General features: G+C 38.9%; 1 protein-coding gene across 1 annotated transcript in view; it reads right to left on the bottom strand.

The window, feature by feature from the left end:
• The window catches only part of CTPS2 (CTP synthase 2), a 72,317-nt gene extending 59,686 nt beyond the window's left edge, over nt 1-12,631 (bottom strand). Inside the window, exons 1-7 of the mRNA XM_009993819.1 lie at nt 12,426-12,631; nt 10,977-11,147; nt 10,595-10,695; nt 8,748-8,864; nt 7,322-7,405; nt 2,647-2,727; nt 18-169 (exon numbers count right to left, since the gene is read on the bottom strand). Coding sequence (XP_009992121.1) covers nt 18-169; nt 2,647-2,727; nt 7,322-7,405; nt 8,748-8,864; nt 10,595-10,695; nt 10,977-11,147; nt 12,426-12,591 — 872 coding nt within the window. The 5' untranslated portion in view covers nt 12,592-12,631. The remainder of the gene's footprint in view (nt 1-17; nt 170-2,646; nt 2,728-7,321; nt 7,406-8,747; nt 8,865-10,594; nt 10,696-10,976; nt 11,148-12,425) is intronic.
• Between the last annotated feature and the right edge of the window lie 2,597 nt (nt 12,632-15,228).

Raw genomic sequence — 15,228 nt, 5'->3', positions numbered from 1 at the left:
AGCAGGAATTAGAATACCTGTCGGCCATTTTCTTCCATTTCATTAGAAGATCACTTGGCTGGTCATCAATAGGTAAGTTTAACCTCTGCTTAAAATACTTAATGATACCTTGCTCCTCCAACAGGATTGGTACTCGGTAAGTAGAAGAAACATCATGGATAAATATCACCTAACACAAAAAAAAGTATAACATAAAGGACCTCCCTAAAATCTCTTTTCATATGAAAGATGCATTCTGTTTTTTGTATGTGACATGAGTTTTTTATTCTACATACATCCTAAATTTTAACTACTTTTTTTTTTTAACAAGCAGGGCAGCACAGTCAATAATTAAGGTTCCAGTAAATCTACAAAGGAAAAGCTATCCAAAAAGGCAAAAATGTGTTCCAGTTCTTCATCACAACACCATATAAAAATAGCTTGTCAAGCCTACCAATACATCAGTTTTCATACAAACATCTACAAGCAGTCATGATTGCTAACACTTTTTTCTACCTCTCTCATAAACCTGAAGAGCATTAACTGGGAAAGAAAGAACATAAATGGAACCTAACAAAACATACCCAGTTAGGTTACAATAAAGTCTCAGGAAGGCTTCTAACACTGTCTCCAGTAAGATACTCATGGACAACTTGTTCATGTATGGGTAGGATGAGCAGATAGGATGAGGGAAACTGGCAGAATGTATGGGCCCAGAGGGTGATGACCAGCAGCACAAAGTCTAGTTGAAAGCACCTAACTAGCAGAGTACCCCAGGAGTTAATACTGGGTCTGATCCTATCTAACATCTTCATTAATAACCTCGATGATGGGGCAGAGTGTACCTTCAGGAAGTCTTCAAAAAACGATGAAGTGGCAGGAGTGGCTGATACGCCAGAGGGACATGCTGCCATCCCAACAACAGGCAGGCGAAATGGGACAAGAACCTCATAAAGTTCAACAAGGAAGTCCTGCACCTGGAGAGGAACAAACCCAGGCACCCCCATGCTGGAGGCCACCCAGCTGGCAAGCAGCTTAGCAGAAAAGAACCCGGGTGTCCTGGCGGACACTAAGTTGAAAATAAGCCAACCAACAGTATCATCATCTGCATTATAGGAGAAGTGTTGCCAGCAGGTTGAGGGTGGTGATCTAAACAGCACTGGTGAGGCCATACCTGGAGTACTGGGTCCAGTTCTGGGCTCCCCAGTAGAAGACAGACAAAAATACTGAAAATAGTAAATGGTCCACAAAAGGCCACAAAGGAGATAAAGAGGCAGGAACATCTGTCCTATGAGGAAAGGCTGAGTGAGCTGAGACTGTTCAGCCTAGTGAAGAGAAGGCTTAGGGGTAGAGGTGGAAAATCTCACCAACACACAAAGACCTGAGAGAAGGGTGCAAAGAAGATGGAGTCAGGCTCTCTTCAGCGGTGCTCAGCAACAGGACAAGAGGCAGAGAGCACAAACTGAAAGAGAGCAGGTTCCCTCTGAACATCAGTAAACACTGTTGCATCATAAGGGTGACTGAGCCCTGGTACAGGTTGCCCAGGGAGGTTGTGGAGTCTCCATCCTTGGAGATACTCAAAAGCTGTCTGAATAACAGTCCTGGAAGGCTCTAGGTGGCTCTGCTTGAATAGCGTGGTTGGACCAGATGACCTCCTTTCTAACCTCAGTTATCCTGTGATTCTACAACAACAAATAAATGGGAGAAGTGTAATGGTCCAGTTAGAGTGGCGTAATAACTACAGTTGGAATCTGAGGATGTACATGCTTCCTCATGGCCTTATACTGCCAGAAAAACATCATTTCTGTTTGATTAAACTTCCTGTTGTCTGCCTTTAGCTGGAGAGGAATCACAAAGGGATTTCTGAAGGATTTTTTCAGAAGCTAGATCAAGGGTGCTGTCTTCCACAGATAGTAAGATGGAAGCAAGGGGGGGAAGTAATGGTCACACTGCCCTCTATGTGCCCACACATGGAACATTACTGTAAAAAACTTTTTACACTCCTGCAGAGAGAGGTTAAGACTGATACATATCTGAAGTACTGCATAACCATCGACATCTCTTATCCCTTTAATCCCATCCATTCCAGTGAAGAGTAAAATGCTTTCACTTGCAAAAATATTACAGCATTTATCAAAAATAATGCTCTAACAGCAACTAAACATGCAAACTATTAAGGCCAAAATCATACGTGAATTACAAAAGGATTTATAACTACTCAGTGGATTTTCTGAGCATGTTAAAGGGCATGAATAGCCTGCTACATATTATCACAGTAAGTGTTAATGTGGCTGTGATGATCTACAGACATAAGCAAAACTCCTGGCTTCAACCACATTTTGTTCATCTGTTACTATAAACAATAACCAACCACAGCTTGAATCTGCACAGGTTTCAAAACTATATATAGCCATGCATTCAAAATCCATTCCTTTCATTAACTTTTTACATAACATGCATCTAAATCTTTAATGACTGTTTGACATAAAATGGAACATATAAACTCCCAATACTTTTAGTGTTACAGTGTACATCAGCAAGATGAAAATTGTAAAAACAATTACATATTAATCAAACAGTCTGAAACTCAAAACAGAAATGCACGTAAGTATTTGTATGCTCTCCTATAAGTTTAAATAAAGACAAATAAAATATTAAGATACTGACCTGCTCAGGCTCCACGTGGCAAAACATGGAAATCTTTTCCTTTACTGCCATTTCTATAGGTTTTGCACTTCTGCAGACAATCTATCACAACAGAAGGAAAAATCTTAAATATTTGTAAGGGAAACCAACAGAAGAACCTCCATAGCTTTCATGGAGAAATTTTGGAAACACAACAAAAACATACATTTTTTTCCTCTTCTCCTCTGTTAGAGTTCTACAATATACCATAGGTCACAAATATCTCCTAGCAAGGCAGACGTAAATCAGTAACCTGCCCATACTGACCCACTGTTATTAATTTTTCTTTAGAATTCTCTGTTAATACTGCTTCCTCATCTTCTCCTTTCTTGTAGCTATTGTAACACTTCACCTAAAGTTTAGCAGCTCTGTAAGTATGAATAATATGATGAAACAAAAGAAGTATCGTGATTGTATCAGCTTAATTTAGAGCAATAATACTAAGTGTATCTGCATGTTTTCTACTATTTCAGCACTTCAGCACCTTTCCATAATTCTTAATTTGCACATCATGACAAAAAGAAGGAAGCTGAATATAAGAAAACAATTTCATAATTTTGTGAGTTTTTTCCTGGCGTAATTTTTCTGCTATTATTTTGCTGATGCATGTAAAACTCAGGAATTTTATTGACAATTTTTAACAATAAAGAAAATAAGCATGTGCTTTGGTATTTGCTGGAAGGAATTTTTGCATTATATAACTTTTAACAACTAAAACATAATGTAGAAGTGCTCTCTCCATGTGCCTACTCATTACTTAGTCTACTACGTTGTTATTTTGAGACTTGAAAGTACAACAGAAAGTAGGATGAACCTGTTAAAAGATTAGTTCATTATTTTCCTCACCTTTTTAGCAAATGCAACTACTTAAGGCATTAAGCCCTTTATTGCTCTGAAACTTGTAGATGATCTTTGATCACTTTGCTAGCATGCAGCTTACTTACAATAGCGATGAAGTCTAACTAACTTCCCCTACCCTTGCATGAAATTCCGTAAACAGAAAAATCAATGCCAGGTATAATGGAAAATTAGTGCATAGTCTAACAATCAAAAAAAGAATTATTAAACAATTTGTATGCTCTGTTCAACTAAGCACATCTTAAAAACTGGGTACTGTTTAACGGCATAATTCATAAACCTTGATGGTATTAGCACGATCAAATCCACTTTGAAATCCATCATTCATCTTGCTGAGACAAATTTAAAGTTAATCAAGCCACAGAAATCAAAGACATCAGAATCAGCATAAAAATACAAAACTACAATAACAGTGGCTGAGATACATCTCAAAGAAACATAAAACATGTAAGATGAGGAACAATTCAATCGAACAGGGCAGCACTAACAAGCATGTAATCAGTTTTCAAAATGCTGTAACTCAGTCCATTAAATCTGCAGATACAGTTTATCCATTAAGAGCTTAGAACACCCCACAGAGAACAGAAAGGCTCTTGTCTATACACAGCTGAGACTGGCCCAACACGCCACTCTGGGGAAGCCTGGGACCAGACAGTGAGGCAGAAGGTATTAAGAACATGTCTAGCCAAGTTTAGATCAGGCAGCCTGGCAGCATAGCTTATGAAGGAAGCCCTCCTGACTGCTATTCTAGGACCTTCCCCATATGCTGTCTTGGCCTGACGCCCCTACTCAAGAGAGCAACCATTTTAAGATTTTCTTGAAGCAGTGCCCAAGTAATTTTACAACAGCACCAAAAAGCTTTGCTCAGAGTGCAATCTCTCTCTAATTTAGTGGCAGTCAACAGCAGCTGTTTAGGAAAAAAAAAAAAAAAGCACTGTGCTTCTGGCATAACTAGAACTGCCCCAGGCAAGAATTCAAGACGTGTAAAAGTCTGTTTTCCTTTTATTACACACACACAGTTAACAGGCTTTTAAAAATTAATTTGGGGAACAAAAATAAAAATCAGGCACTGGCAATTATCTTAAAGGCCTTCAAAAAAATCACATGCAATATTCCATATGCAATTAGCACCTCAAGAGGGATTTTGAAATTTAAGGCCTGAAGCTTGGAATACAGAGAGCACTTTCTTTCCTGAAGATTACTGCAGTTACAAGGTCACAACAAGTCAAAGCTACCTAACACATCCTTCACATATACTATTTATAAAGCTATTGTTTTTGTAGTTATAAACATGCTTTCTGATAAATGTGAACAGTGAATTGAAAAAAAATCAGAAAGAAAAATAACACAAAATTTAGTTGTGGGACTACCCTTTTAAGAGTAATTTATTTATTTTTTTAGGATATAAATATTATACAGAAGCAGTGACTATTCTGAGTCTTTCATTTCTGAGAAGGACACTTTTTCTTCCAGTAGACTGCATGGAAATGCAAAGTGCTGAGTAACTTTCAGAATCAGGTGCGGAAAATATTCTTTGACTTAACAAGAAGCCTAACACAAAAAAGAAAAATCTTCCTTTTCTGTTCCTGAAGCAGTGTGTCTTCAGCTGTATCAGCTGCAGCTCAGGAAGATACATGTTTGAACTGGGGTTGCACTGGCATTTGAAGAGGTGCTGCCTGAGCTGTGCTGCGATCAGTGCTTACACAGATCACAACAGGGAGCTGCAATCTACTTATGTCTCCTCTCTGCTCCCAAGGAAAAGTGCCAGGGAGGCAAACACTGCATCCAGAGAATAAGCACATCAGAGTACTGGGGAGAAAGAACAGAAGAAGTTGAGCACTTATCATTTGCGAACAGGCATAAGGTGAAACTTGCTGGCTTCAGGTTCAGTATAGTCTGTGGGGGTAACAAGGGATTGAGAGCAGCCCTGTGGATAAGAATTTGGGGGTACTGGTGGGTTAAAAGCTATACATGAGCCAGCAATGTGTGCTTTCAGCTCAGACAGCCAACTGTATCCTGGGCTGCATCAACAGAAATGTGGCCAGCAGGTTGAGCAAGGTGATTCTGCCCTTCTACTCCACTCTCATGAGACCCCACCAAGAGTACTACTCTGGGGTTCTCAATACAGGGAAGACATAGACCTGTTACAGTGGATCCAGAGGAGGGCCACAAAGTTGGTCAGAGGGCAGGAGCACCTTTGTTGTTTAGCCTGGAGAAGAGAAGGCTCTGGGGAGACATTATTGAACCTTTTCAGTACTTAAAGACTTGTAAGAAAGATGGGGACAAACTTGTTAGTAGGGCCTCTTGCAACAGGACAAGGGCTAATGGTTTTAAACTAAAAGAGGGGAGATTCAGACTGCACATAAGGAGGACATTTTCTAGGGCTGAAACACTGGCATAGATTTATGGAATCATAGAATGGTTACGTTTGGAAAGGACCTTAAAGATCATCAGGTACCAAGCTCCCTGCCATAAGCAGGAACACCTCCCACTAGACCAGGCTGCTCAAAGCCTCATCCAACACCTCTGGGGAGAGGGCTTCCATAACCTCCCTGGGCAACCTATTCCAGTGCCTCACTACCCTCATGGTGAAGAATTTCTTCCTGATGTCTAACCTAAATCTCCCCTCTTCCAGTTCATAACCATTACCCCTTGTCCTATCACTACCTTCTCTGGTGAAAAGCCCCTCCCCAGCTTTCCTGTAGCCCCTTCAGGCACTGGAAGGTGCTATAAGGTCTCCCCGGAGCCTTCTCTTTTCCAGGCTGAACAGCCCCAACTCTCTCAGCCTGTCTTCACAGCAGAGGTGCTCCAGCCCTTTGATCATCTTGGTGGCCCTTCTCTGGACCTTCTGCAACAGCTTCATGTCTTTCCTGTGTTGAGAGCCTCAGAACTGTACACAGCACTCCAGGTGGGGTCTGACCAGAGCAGGGCAGAGGGGCAGAATCACCTCCCTGGCCCTGCTGGCCACACTTCTGATGCAGCCCAGGATGCAGTTGCTCTCTGGGCTCCAGCACACACTGGCAGCTCATGTTGAGCTTCTCACCTACTACAACCCCCAAGTCCTTCTTCTCAGGACTGCTCTCCAGCCGTTCTCCCCCAGCCTGTATTTGTGCCTGGGGTTGTGCCGACCCAGGTACAGGACTTTGCGCTTGGCCATGTTGAACTTCATGAGGTTGGCACTGGCCCACCTCTCATCATACTTCATCCCTGGAAACATTCACAGTGAGACTGGATGGGGCTCTAAACAACCTGATCTAGTTGAAGATGTTCCTGCTAGTTGCAGGGGAGTTTGACTAGATGATCTTTAAAGGTCCCTTCCAAGACAAACTTCTTTGAGGAACCTTACTTTGGAGATTAACCCATAGATTTTGTATTTCCAAACAGGAGTATTTTAAAGGTTGTATTTCAAAGGCAGGATTTTTTTTCTTAATCAGGCATAAAAATAAATTTGTGAGAGAATGTTAGGAGGCAGAAACATTCTAGGTCTTCCCACAAAGTGAACTGAGACTTCAGATTATTTTTAGCAGTGCAAAATGAATTTTCTGTGAAGATCCCTTTTAGAAGAGGAGCATAGCTAAGTTCCCGAGAGGTTGCAAGGAGTTAGTTGAATTAAATTAACTTGGAGTGAATTTGAGTAATTTGATTTCCTGTGGCTTTAGTGAAGCAATGCAGCGTATATTTGCATTTTTTTCTAATATTCTTGTCTCTCATGGGAGATTAAGACTTATTTTTTGAACACAAGTTATGCAAGGACACTTTTAGATGACCTGTAAATAAAAATCTGTATTTACTGACTCACCAAATCTGGAGACAAGCCTAGGCCTCTCAGTGCTCGAACACTGTTCTGTGTTGGTTTTGTCTTCTGTTCACCCGTAGCATTAGGCTGGAAAGACATATTTTGAAAACTCAAATTACAACTAACATGTTCTAACAGAGCAGATACAGGTTAAATGAGAAAATTAATTGCAATTAATAGTATTTGCAGGAAGCAAACATATCCAAACAGAACAACAGTATGCCAAAAACAGCAATGGCACTACTGTTATTACTTGCATAAGAAATTCTGTGAAGAAACCACATGGCCCTAATTCAGATCAGGTAGCTTCTTTGTTTGTTTGTTTCATTTCAGAGAAAAAGTTTCAATATAAACGACTTCAGGAAAAGATGAAGAATACTACAAAAGCTGGATTTGCTAACAAATGGAGAACATCCAAGAAAGGCCAAAGCCTGCAGCAACTGTCCTTGGAAATAATCAGATGTCGTAAATAATTCTGTCCTCAAATACATAGAATCAATCCTACCAATTGCTGATCAATGCTCTAATCCATAGCTGCAGTGGTTAATAATTCTCTTTTTATCTGTACAAGGTGCAATCATATCACCTTTACCAACCTTTGCTTACTAGAATCTCCCCAGTGCTCTTAAAATAATGAGAAAACTTTGGATGGAAAAATGCTTTTAGCCTTTTACAAAAAGTTGCAGTGGTCTTGACTGCAAGACCACTGTACGTCAAGGAGTTAGTGAGCCACATCAGAGTTCACCTGAAGAGGCTCAGGCCCAAGCAGCAGAAAATTCTTTGGAGCTCATTGTATCAAAGGAGCCTGCAGGCAGCTCCTACAGAGCACCTGTGATCACATCACCTGCATGGCCTTGCCTTTACGTGGGGATGCACCAACAAGTTCTCCGAAGAACATCCCTTCTGTTCGACAGTAAAAATTATACACAGTTTTTTCCTTGTAAGAAAGCCATCTATTAGCCCAAGTGACCAAAAGGGAAGAATCTCTTTGTGAAATGTGGTCTGCCCAAAATGCTGCACATCAGGACCATTCAACACTACACCACCTCCTTAAGGGATGTAAGGTCATTTTTACACTGTCCTCTTATTATAATGTTAGCTCTAACAAACAGAAGTTTAAACAATACCTTAGAGAGTCTGAGTGCATCTCTTACAGAGTTCAAAATGTACCAGCATCTTCCAGTGCAAAGCACAACTAGATTTAGCCTTCTAGATATATTAGTGTTGATAAGGGTTTTTTTTGGTAACTAAGAACATTAAAACAGATACTCATATCAACGAGGTAATTACTAAGGCTTTTATTTAACCCAATGTGACTGGTTTTCATATCTGGGTCTCTAAATCCCTCCCGTATGAAAGGGTAAATTAAGGAAGTAAACATGAAGCCAAATACAGAGTAAAATCTGTTTTATTAATTTTAATAACTTACCTGTGGTACTAGACTAACATGGATATTACAGAAGTTCTCCCTTTTTGCTTTGAACTGAAACTGTCTAAAGGCTTCAATAAATGGCATTCCTTCAATGTCTCCAATGGTTCCACCCAGCTGAAAGAGAAAGCTTGGAACTGTCAGTGTGAAAAAAAGCAAAAATAAAAGTAAAAAAAGTGTATCTCTTTCTATATTTAAAAAGTTTTCTGAAATTATCTTTTAAAAATTGACAATTGACATTTACAGGCATACTCTGCAAAGATTTCGTATCTGTTCTGTGTGTTTTCCTGTGGAAAACATAAAACAATTTTCCAGTTTTGCATACACTTTATATTATGCACATAAACTTCCCCTGCAAAGGTTTGGGGTTCTATTCAATAATACACACTTTCACATGACTTTCATTGCCTTCAAAGTGGCGAACAAGTTACCTATGGTTAAGCTAATGCGAAGGACTTCTACAGAACAAAACTTTATCTTTCTTCTGTCAGATTAATGAAAAGTTGCAACCAACAAGATACATGAAAATATGAAACATTAAATAGTATTTCACATTATAAAACTTTAAATATTTATTATGGAACCAAAACCCAAGACTAAATGTATAATAAAATTTCTGTATAAAGACAGAAATTTCTATCTTTAAAAGACAAAAAGATCTCTAGTCGAGCTGTAGTAGACTTCATTCAGCACTTAACAAAGTAGTGTTTAGGACACATCTTGTGAAGCAGTTGTATTTCAGAATGATCTTTCTGTGCCACCAAGTGGTTTTTGACAGAATTGCATATTTGTGTTCACCCAGTACCAGAAAAACTACTACATCTGTGTGGGACACACATATTCAGCCTAAGTCCTCCAGGACTTTGCCATGGGAAAACATTACAGTTACTCTTAAAGTCCTGAAGAAAAATTACTTCAATCAGGATCGAGCTATAACAAAAAAAACAAACAACCAAGCAAAAAAAGCCTTACATGAAAGAAACAAAACCAAAATGAAACGTTTGACTCTGACGATGCACATGATAAAAAAAAAAAAAATCTATAGCTACACCAATAAGTATATTTTAATCAAGGCAGATTCTTCTGCATGAGAAATATTGAGCCTGGGTCACAAAGCTTTTCACACTATTGATTACAGTGGTTGCTTCAGGCATTAAATCTATGACATATTCTTCTGTCAAATTCTCAGGTATAACCTTTATCTGTATTTTCCACTGCAGTAGTAATACAAGCAATTACTGACTGCCTTTCTGCCAGTTGTCTCAATGCCCTCCAAGGATGGGTAAAACCCAGTATTTCCACTGTACAGAACATCAGCAGGTTAAGTGTTTAACAAAGTTACCTCTAGAGATCTTAAAAGTAACATCAGAAACTAACTTTCCATGGTGTTTAAATACATTCCTGTAAACATTGCCATAAGCAACCAAAGATGGACATCTGAGGCCACACAAAAAGCTAGGATGTTACAGCCTCTTCTACCGACCATAGGAGATTTCAGGTATTATATGTTTTCCAACACAATATATAGCTTTGTATATACACAGTATATAGCTTCGGTCAAGATACTTCACATTACAATAACTGGCTGCTTTAATTTTATGAATCAATAAACTCTTAAGCAGCTCAGTTTAAGAAGCATTCTAAGAGGGATTTAGTCAAATAAACAGAAGCTGTAGTGATTAAGACAATGCCTATCATTCTATAAACCAAACAACATAAAACGTGCCTTCACCTTGCTGCTCTCCATAAAATTTCAGTCTGACCTTTTTACAGTAAGTAGCAAAGAGAAGGCAAGCTAGTTCTTTGTGTTCACTGCAGATTCACATCCTAAGAGGTTCCATACTTGCCTCAATTACACAAATTTGTGGCTCTTCTCTGTCATCATCCACTGGGACTTTTGCCTGATTCATTACCCATTCCTGAACCGCATCAGTGATGTGTGGAACAACTACAAGACAAAACCAAATGCAGCAATCTTACTTCAGGCCCACAGACCAGGTTTTTCATGCAGAAGGACGAAAATTAGCAGAAAGTTAAAAGGAAACTACTAGCATCTTTTTCTGTCCCTCATTTCCTTGAACCCAGAAGCCCAACATTACAGGAATATGCCCGTATCTCTAGGGATGGAGAAAGGGATAAGATGATGCAGCAAGGAGCAGCCTGTTCTAGCTAATCGATCTTCTGTAAAAACTGAATTTGAGTAGTACCCCACAGAATTAAAATTATCACCTTGAACAGTTTTTCCCAGGTAATCACCATGTCTTTCTTTATTAATGACATGCTGATAAATCTTTCCAGTGGTGATGTTGTTATCTTTATACAGATTGATGTCCAAAAACCTCTCATAATTTCCCAAATCTAAGTCAACTTCTCCACCATCATTCAATACAAAAACTTCACCTGAAAAAAATAGACAACAGACAGAAAAGCAATAAAATTATCAGAAATTATTAAACACACAGCAGAAATACACAATTGAAGAAATGTGGGGTTTTTTAAATGACATATCACAACAACATATCAGTAATGCACCTGCTGCAACTCAATCTGTGTTGCCATTCTGTGTGACTTAATATCCAAGTCATTACTTTAAGATCCAATGCCTATCCTCACTCACACATAGCTTTGCAAATAAATTTAAGGTATATTGCTAAAATATTTAAATGACTTAAAAATACTTAACGAGCATTTCAACAGCATGCTACAATCCTTGATCAAAAGAAAACAATCTGCAGCAACCATAAACCAGAAACAAATAAAACATTAATTTAAATGTGAGAGCCAAAAGCTATGTTTTTATAAGTATGAATAATCACACATATTCGAAGCATTTCACTGTAAATTCTTGTTGTTTGGATCTATTTTAATGACTAAGGTGTGGATGAGAAGTAAAGTTATGATGAATGTAAATGCTTCTTCAGACACGATCACTGCTTCTTATTTAGTTGTTTCATCTTGTATATATGGTTCACTATGTCCACAGTGAGGGTTATTTCTAATCCTGAAAAATGTAATTAAAATATCCTTCAGCAGAATTTTATTAGACTCCTGAAGAGTCTCTAAATTCTTAACCTCATGAACTTCTGAGGGAACCAAAGTCTCCAGATCTTGAGGTAAAGATAGAAAGCACTTCAGAAGAAAACATAAAATTCTATGATTCAAAGGCTAAACAAGTTACAGTGTGGACTACGGTAATGTATCTCCCACCAAGATACAACACTATACTTCAATAAACAGTTTGACAAAAACACCACAATGTGTAAAACAGAGTGGAAGATTTATGCCTGCTCCTGTAAGGCACTGAACAGAGGAAGTACTCCTCCTCTGTACTTGGTATAATTTAAACCAAGATATACAGAGTGAAACCAACATTTTTCATAACCAGGCCTTGGAAGATTAAAAAAGTATATTATTTTAAAAAAACACTTCAGTTCACTGGAAATCACCAAATAAAAATCCTTCAACAAATAGACTTCTCTCCTTACTTAGAGCAGACAATGCCCTTGAGAACAAATAGTATGGGACAAGCTTGCACTGCCAAATAGATGATAAAATTACTAATGACTACCACACTGGGGATTTTTTTGGGGGGAAAACAGAGAAAAAAAAACCAAACCACCACGACATTACTGCAAATTCAAATATTTATGCAAAAGGCAAGAGCACTGCCCTTCATACCATGTTCATATGGTGAAAAGGTTCCAGCATCTATGTTTATGTATGGATCAATTTTGATTGCAGTGACACGTAGACCACATGATTTTAGTATGGTGCCTATGCTGCTTGCAATGATCCCTTTCCCAATGCCCGAGATGACACCACCAGTTACTAGGATGTACTTCATCAGAAAATCAGCACAAGCACACTGATCCTGAGCTGGAAATCTAGAATGACAAAGACATATATCAAATGAATGCAAATTCACATCAGGGAAGAACACAGCATCAGTACACAGAGTTGAAATGATCTTCAGAAACAAACAACAAAAAAAAAGCATTTAGGGATCTGGGAGTAGGATTCATCTCTCTCAGCTCATACACTGATATGTAAGCAAAGTGCCTAAGTCCATTCCACAGTCAGTGACCAAACAGGCAGCATTTAAATACACTCTTCCATGGAGATGCCAAAAAGGCACAGTTCATCTGATGTATTCCTCCCCTGCGACAACAAAAGCCATCTAAGTTTTACAACCACAAGTAAGGCAAGATGAAACTCACTCTGGATTCTTCCTAAATTAGTTAATAATTTCATGTGTTTCAGAGAAGTTAACTCAAAGATTGTTCATTGCTCCATTAGCCAAAAGACTCACATTCTCTACCCAGCAGCTTTACCTTCAAAAATAGTGATTGTAGCTTCTAATATGTATTCAAACCAGAATGTTATACCATCCATGCCATTTTTTAGCAGCTTTTGTTTCTCTGACTCACATCATACCAAGTACTTCACCAAAAGTCTTACAATATCCTACAGATCATTAGGACATGAGAACATGTAAAGAAAAATGAACAAAAATGTCCATATTTATACTAGAGTACATTACTGCTCGAGAGCCTAGCGTCCTTTCTTCACACAACTACCCATTCTCCCTCCCCAAGTAAATACTGTGAGTGAAAAATCAGAAAAATAATAATTTGACATCTCTGGACTATGACGCAGAGTAAGATTTGATGCTGTTCTAGGAAACAACACTGTATCAGTTTGAAGTTTCAGATTCAGAAAAACACCTGATGTCCTGACACTCCTCAGCATTATGCACTGAAAACATCACCCCTGGCTAGAGCAGCTCTGAGAGCTATGACACGGCCAACTCAGACTCTGCTTCCGGGCTGAGATTACAAATTATTTGATTCTTCACAAGAGGGAAGCAAAACTGAGTACTCACGAACGCTACACCCTAAAGATAGAAACATGACAGTCAATGCATATTACGGGGCTTAAAGCTTGATCAGTTAAAACTTCATAATTTCACAGTGCTCTACAATACCACTACAATACTACCAGGATATGCAACAATGGCTATTCAGATACAGAAACCCTCTCTAAAATTTCTTTCATTCTAAGAAGCCTGAGTAATTACAACTGAAATAAAAGGACCTTCTATGAGCTAAGAGATTCAAATATCATACCAGGCAAATCATATAATGGGGAAGAGGGTAATAATCTAAGAGATGCAAATATGTTTATGCCACCTTGCACTGTATGAGTATGAAAGCTAAGGGGTCCAGAACTATTAAAAAAAAATAATTCTGAAAATTACTGTCCTATCACACCAAGTGCTGTTGGTGCAGTCCCTGCCATTCTCCCACTTCACCTGGCTTTCACACAAGCACAGATTTCTCCACCCCATCTGAAACAGGATGATGTTGCATGTACCTCATCCATAATTGTATCCACATCACATTCAGGCAGCTGTGAAGGCCTAATCACCAGAGCAATTTCTGAACAATGACAGCATGGCTCACCACAGAGCAAAAATCCAGGCTCAAGAAAATCTTTCCTTACTTAAGTACCTAGCTCGTTCAAAACCACATGCAACAGCACACAATCTAACAGCACTCAGGATAAATCAAAGCAGTGTGGTTCTCCCAGTACTGGCAGCAAGGGGTGGCAAATCGAAGAACACTGGAGCTCTTCCTCTTACTATACTGAAGTGACACAAATAAGGCCTGAATTTTCAGGAGGCAGAGTTCCAGAATATAAAAATTATTGCTATCAATGGTCTTTTGACTGATAATAGGAGTTAATAAACTTTTATTTTCTTGCCAATACACACAAAAAAGACCACAACCATGAGAAGTACTTAAATCAGGAGAAAAGCATCATCAAGAATGGACTTCTCCCTGCTATTTAATTTTAACAAGCAGCTTTTTAAATAGCATTGATTTTAAGATTTGAAGCCTACTTCTTCTGTTGCAGACTCATAAATCAGCTAATGTAGTTGTTCACATTAACATTTCCTAATAATCTAAGCCATTTTCAAAGCTCCTTACAGAAAAAGAAGGGAGAGGAATTAACTCAGCAGGTATAGATCTTGAATATGAGCCACTTCAAAACTTGTTAACCCAGTCATCTTGCTTACAGGAATCAAAACTGAAAGCTCCCTGTGATTTTAGCAAGAACAGTGATTGGCTAGTACTTTAAGGAAGCAAAAGGTTCAGTCGTAACAGAAACAAAGAACTCCAGGTGGTTTTGTAAGTCTCCCGTAAGAGGCAAATGACTTGAGGGAGGGAAAGCAAAAAGGGAATATTAGAAGGAAACATTTTGCTGGGAACTAGAAAACAACACAAGCAGAGAGGAAAACCAATTGCTCCACTCGGTCTTATCACCAGGAGCCCGCTGTCTTCAGCAGGGAGGTCACGGAATGGTTTTGGTTGCAGAAGACCTTTAAGTCCATCAAGTCCTACCATCAACCTAGAACTGCCAAGCTCGCCACTAAACCACCTGAGCCACCTGAGCACCGCGTCTTCCGAGCCACTGAGGG

The sequence above is a fragment of the Chaetura pelagica genome, unplaced genomic scaffold (assembly GCF_000747805.2).
Source record: "Chaetura pelagica isolate M959 unplaced genomic scaffold, ChaPel_1.0 scaffold412, whole genome shotgun sequence".
Taxonomy (NCBI): Eukaryota; Metazoa; Chordata; class Aves; order Apodiformes; family Apodidae; genus Chaetura; species Chaetura pelagica.
Note: the sequence above shows the minus strand (reverse complement) of the source record. Positions and strands in the feature narration are given on the sequence as shown.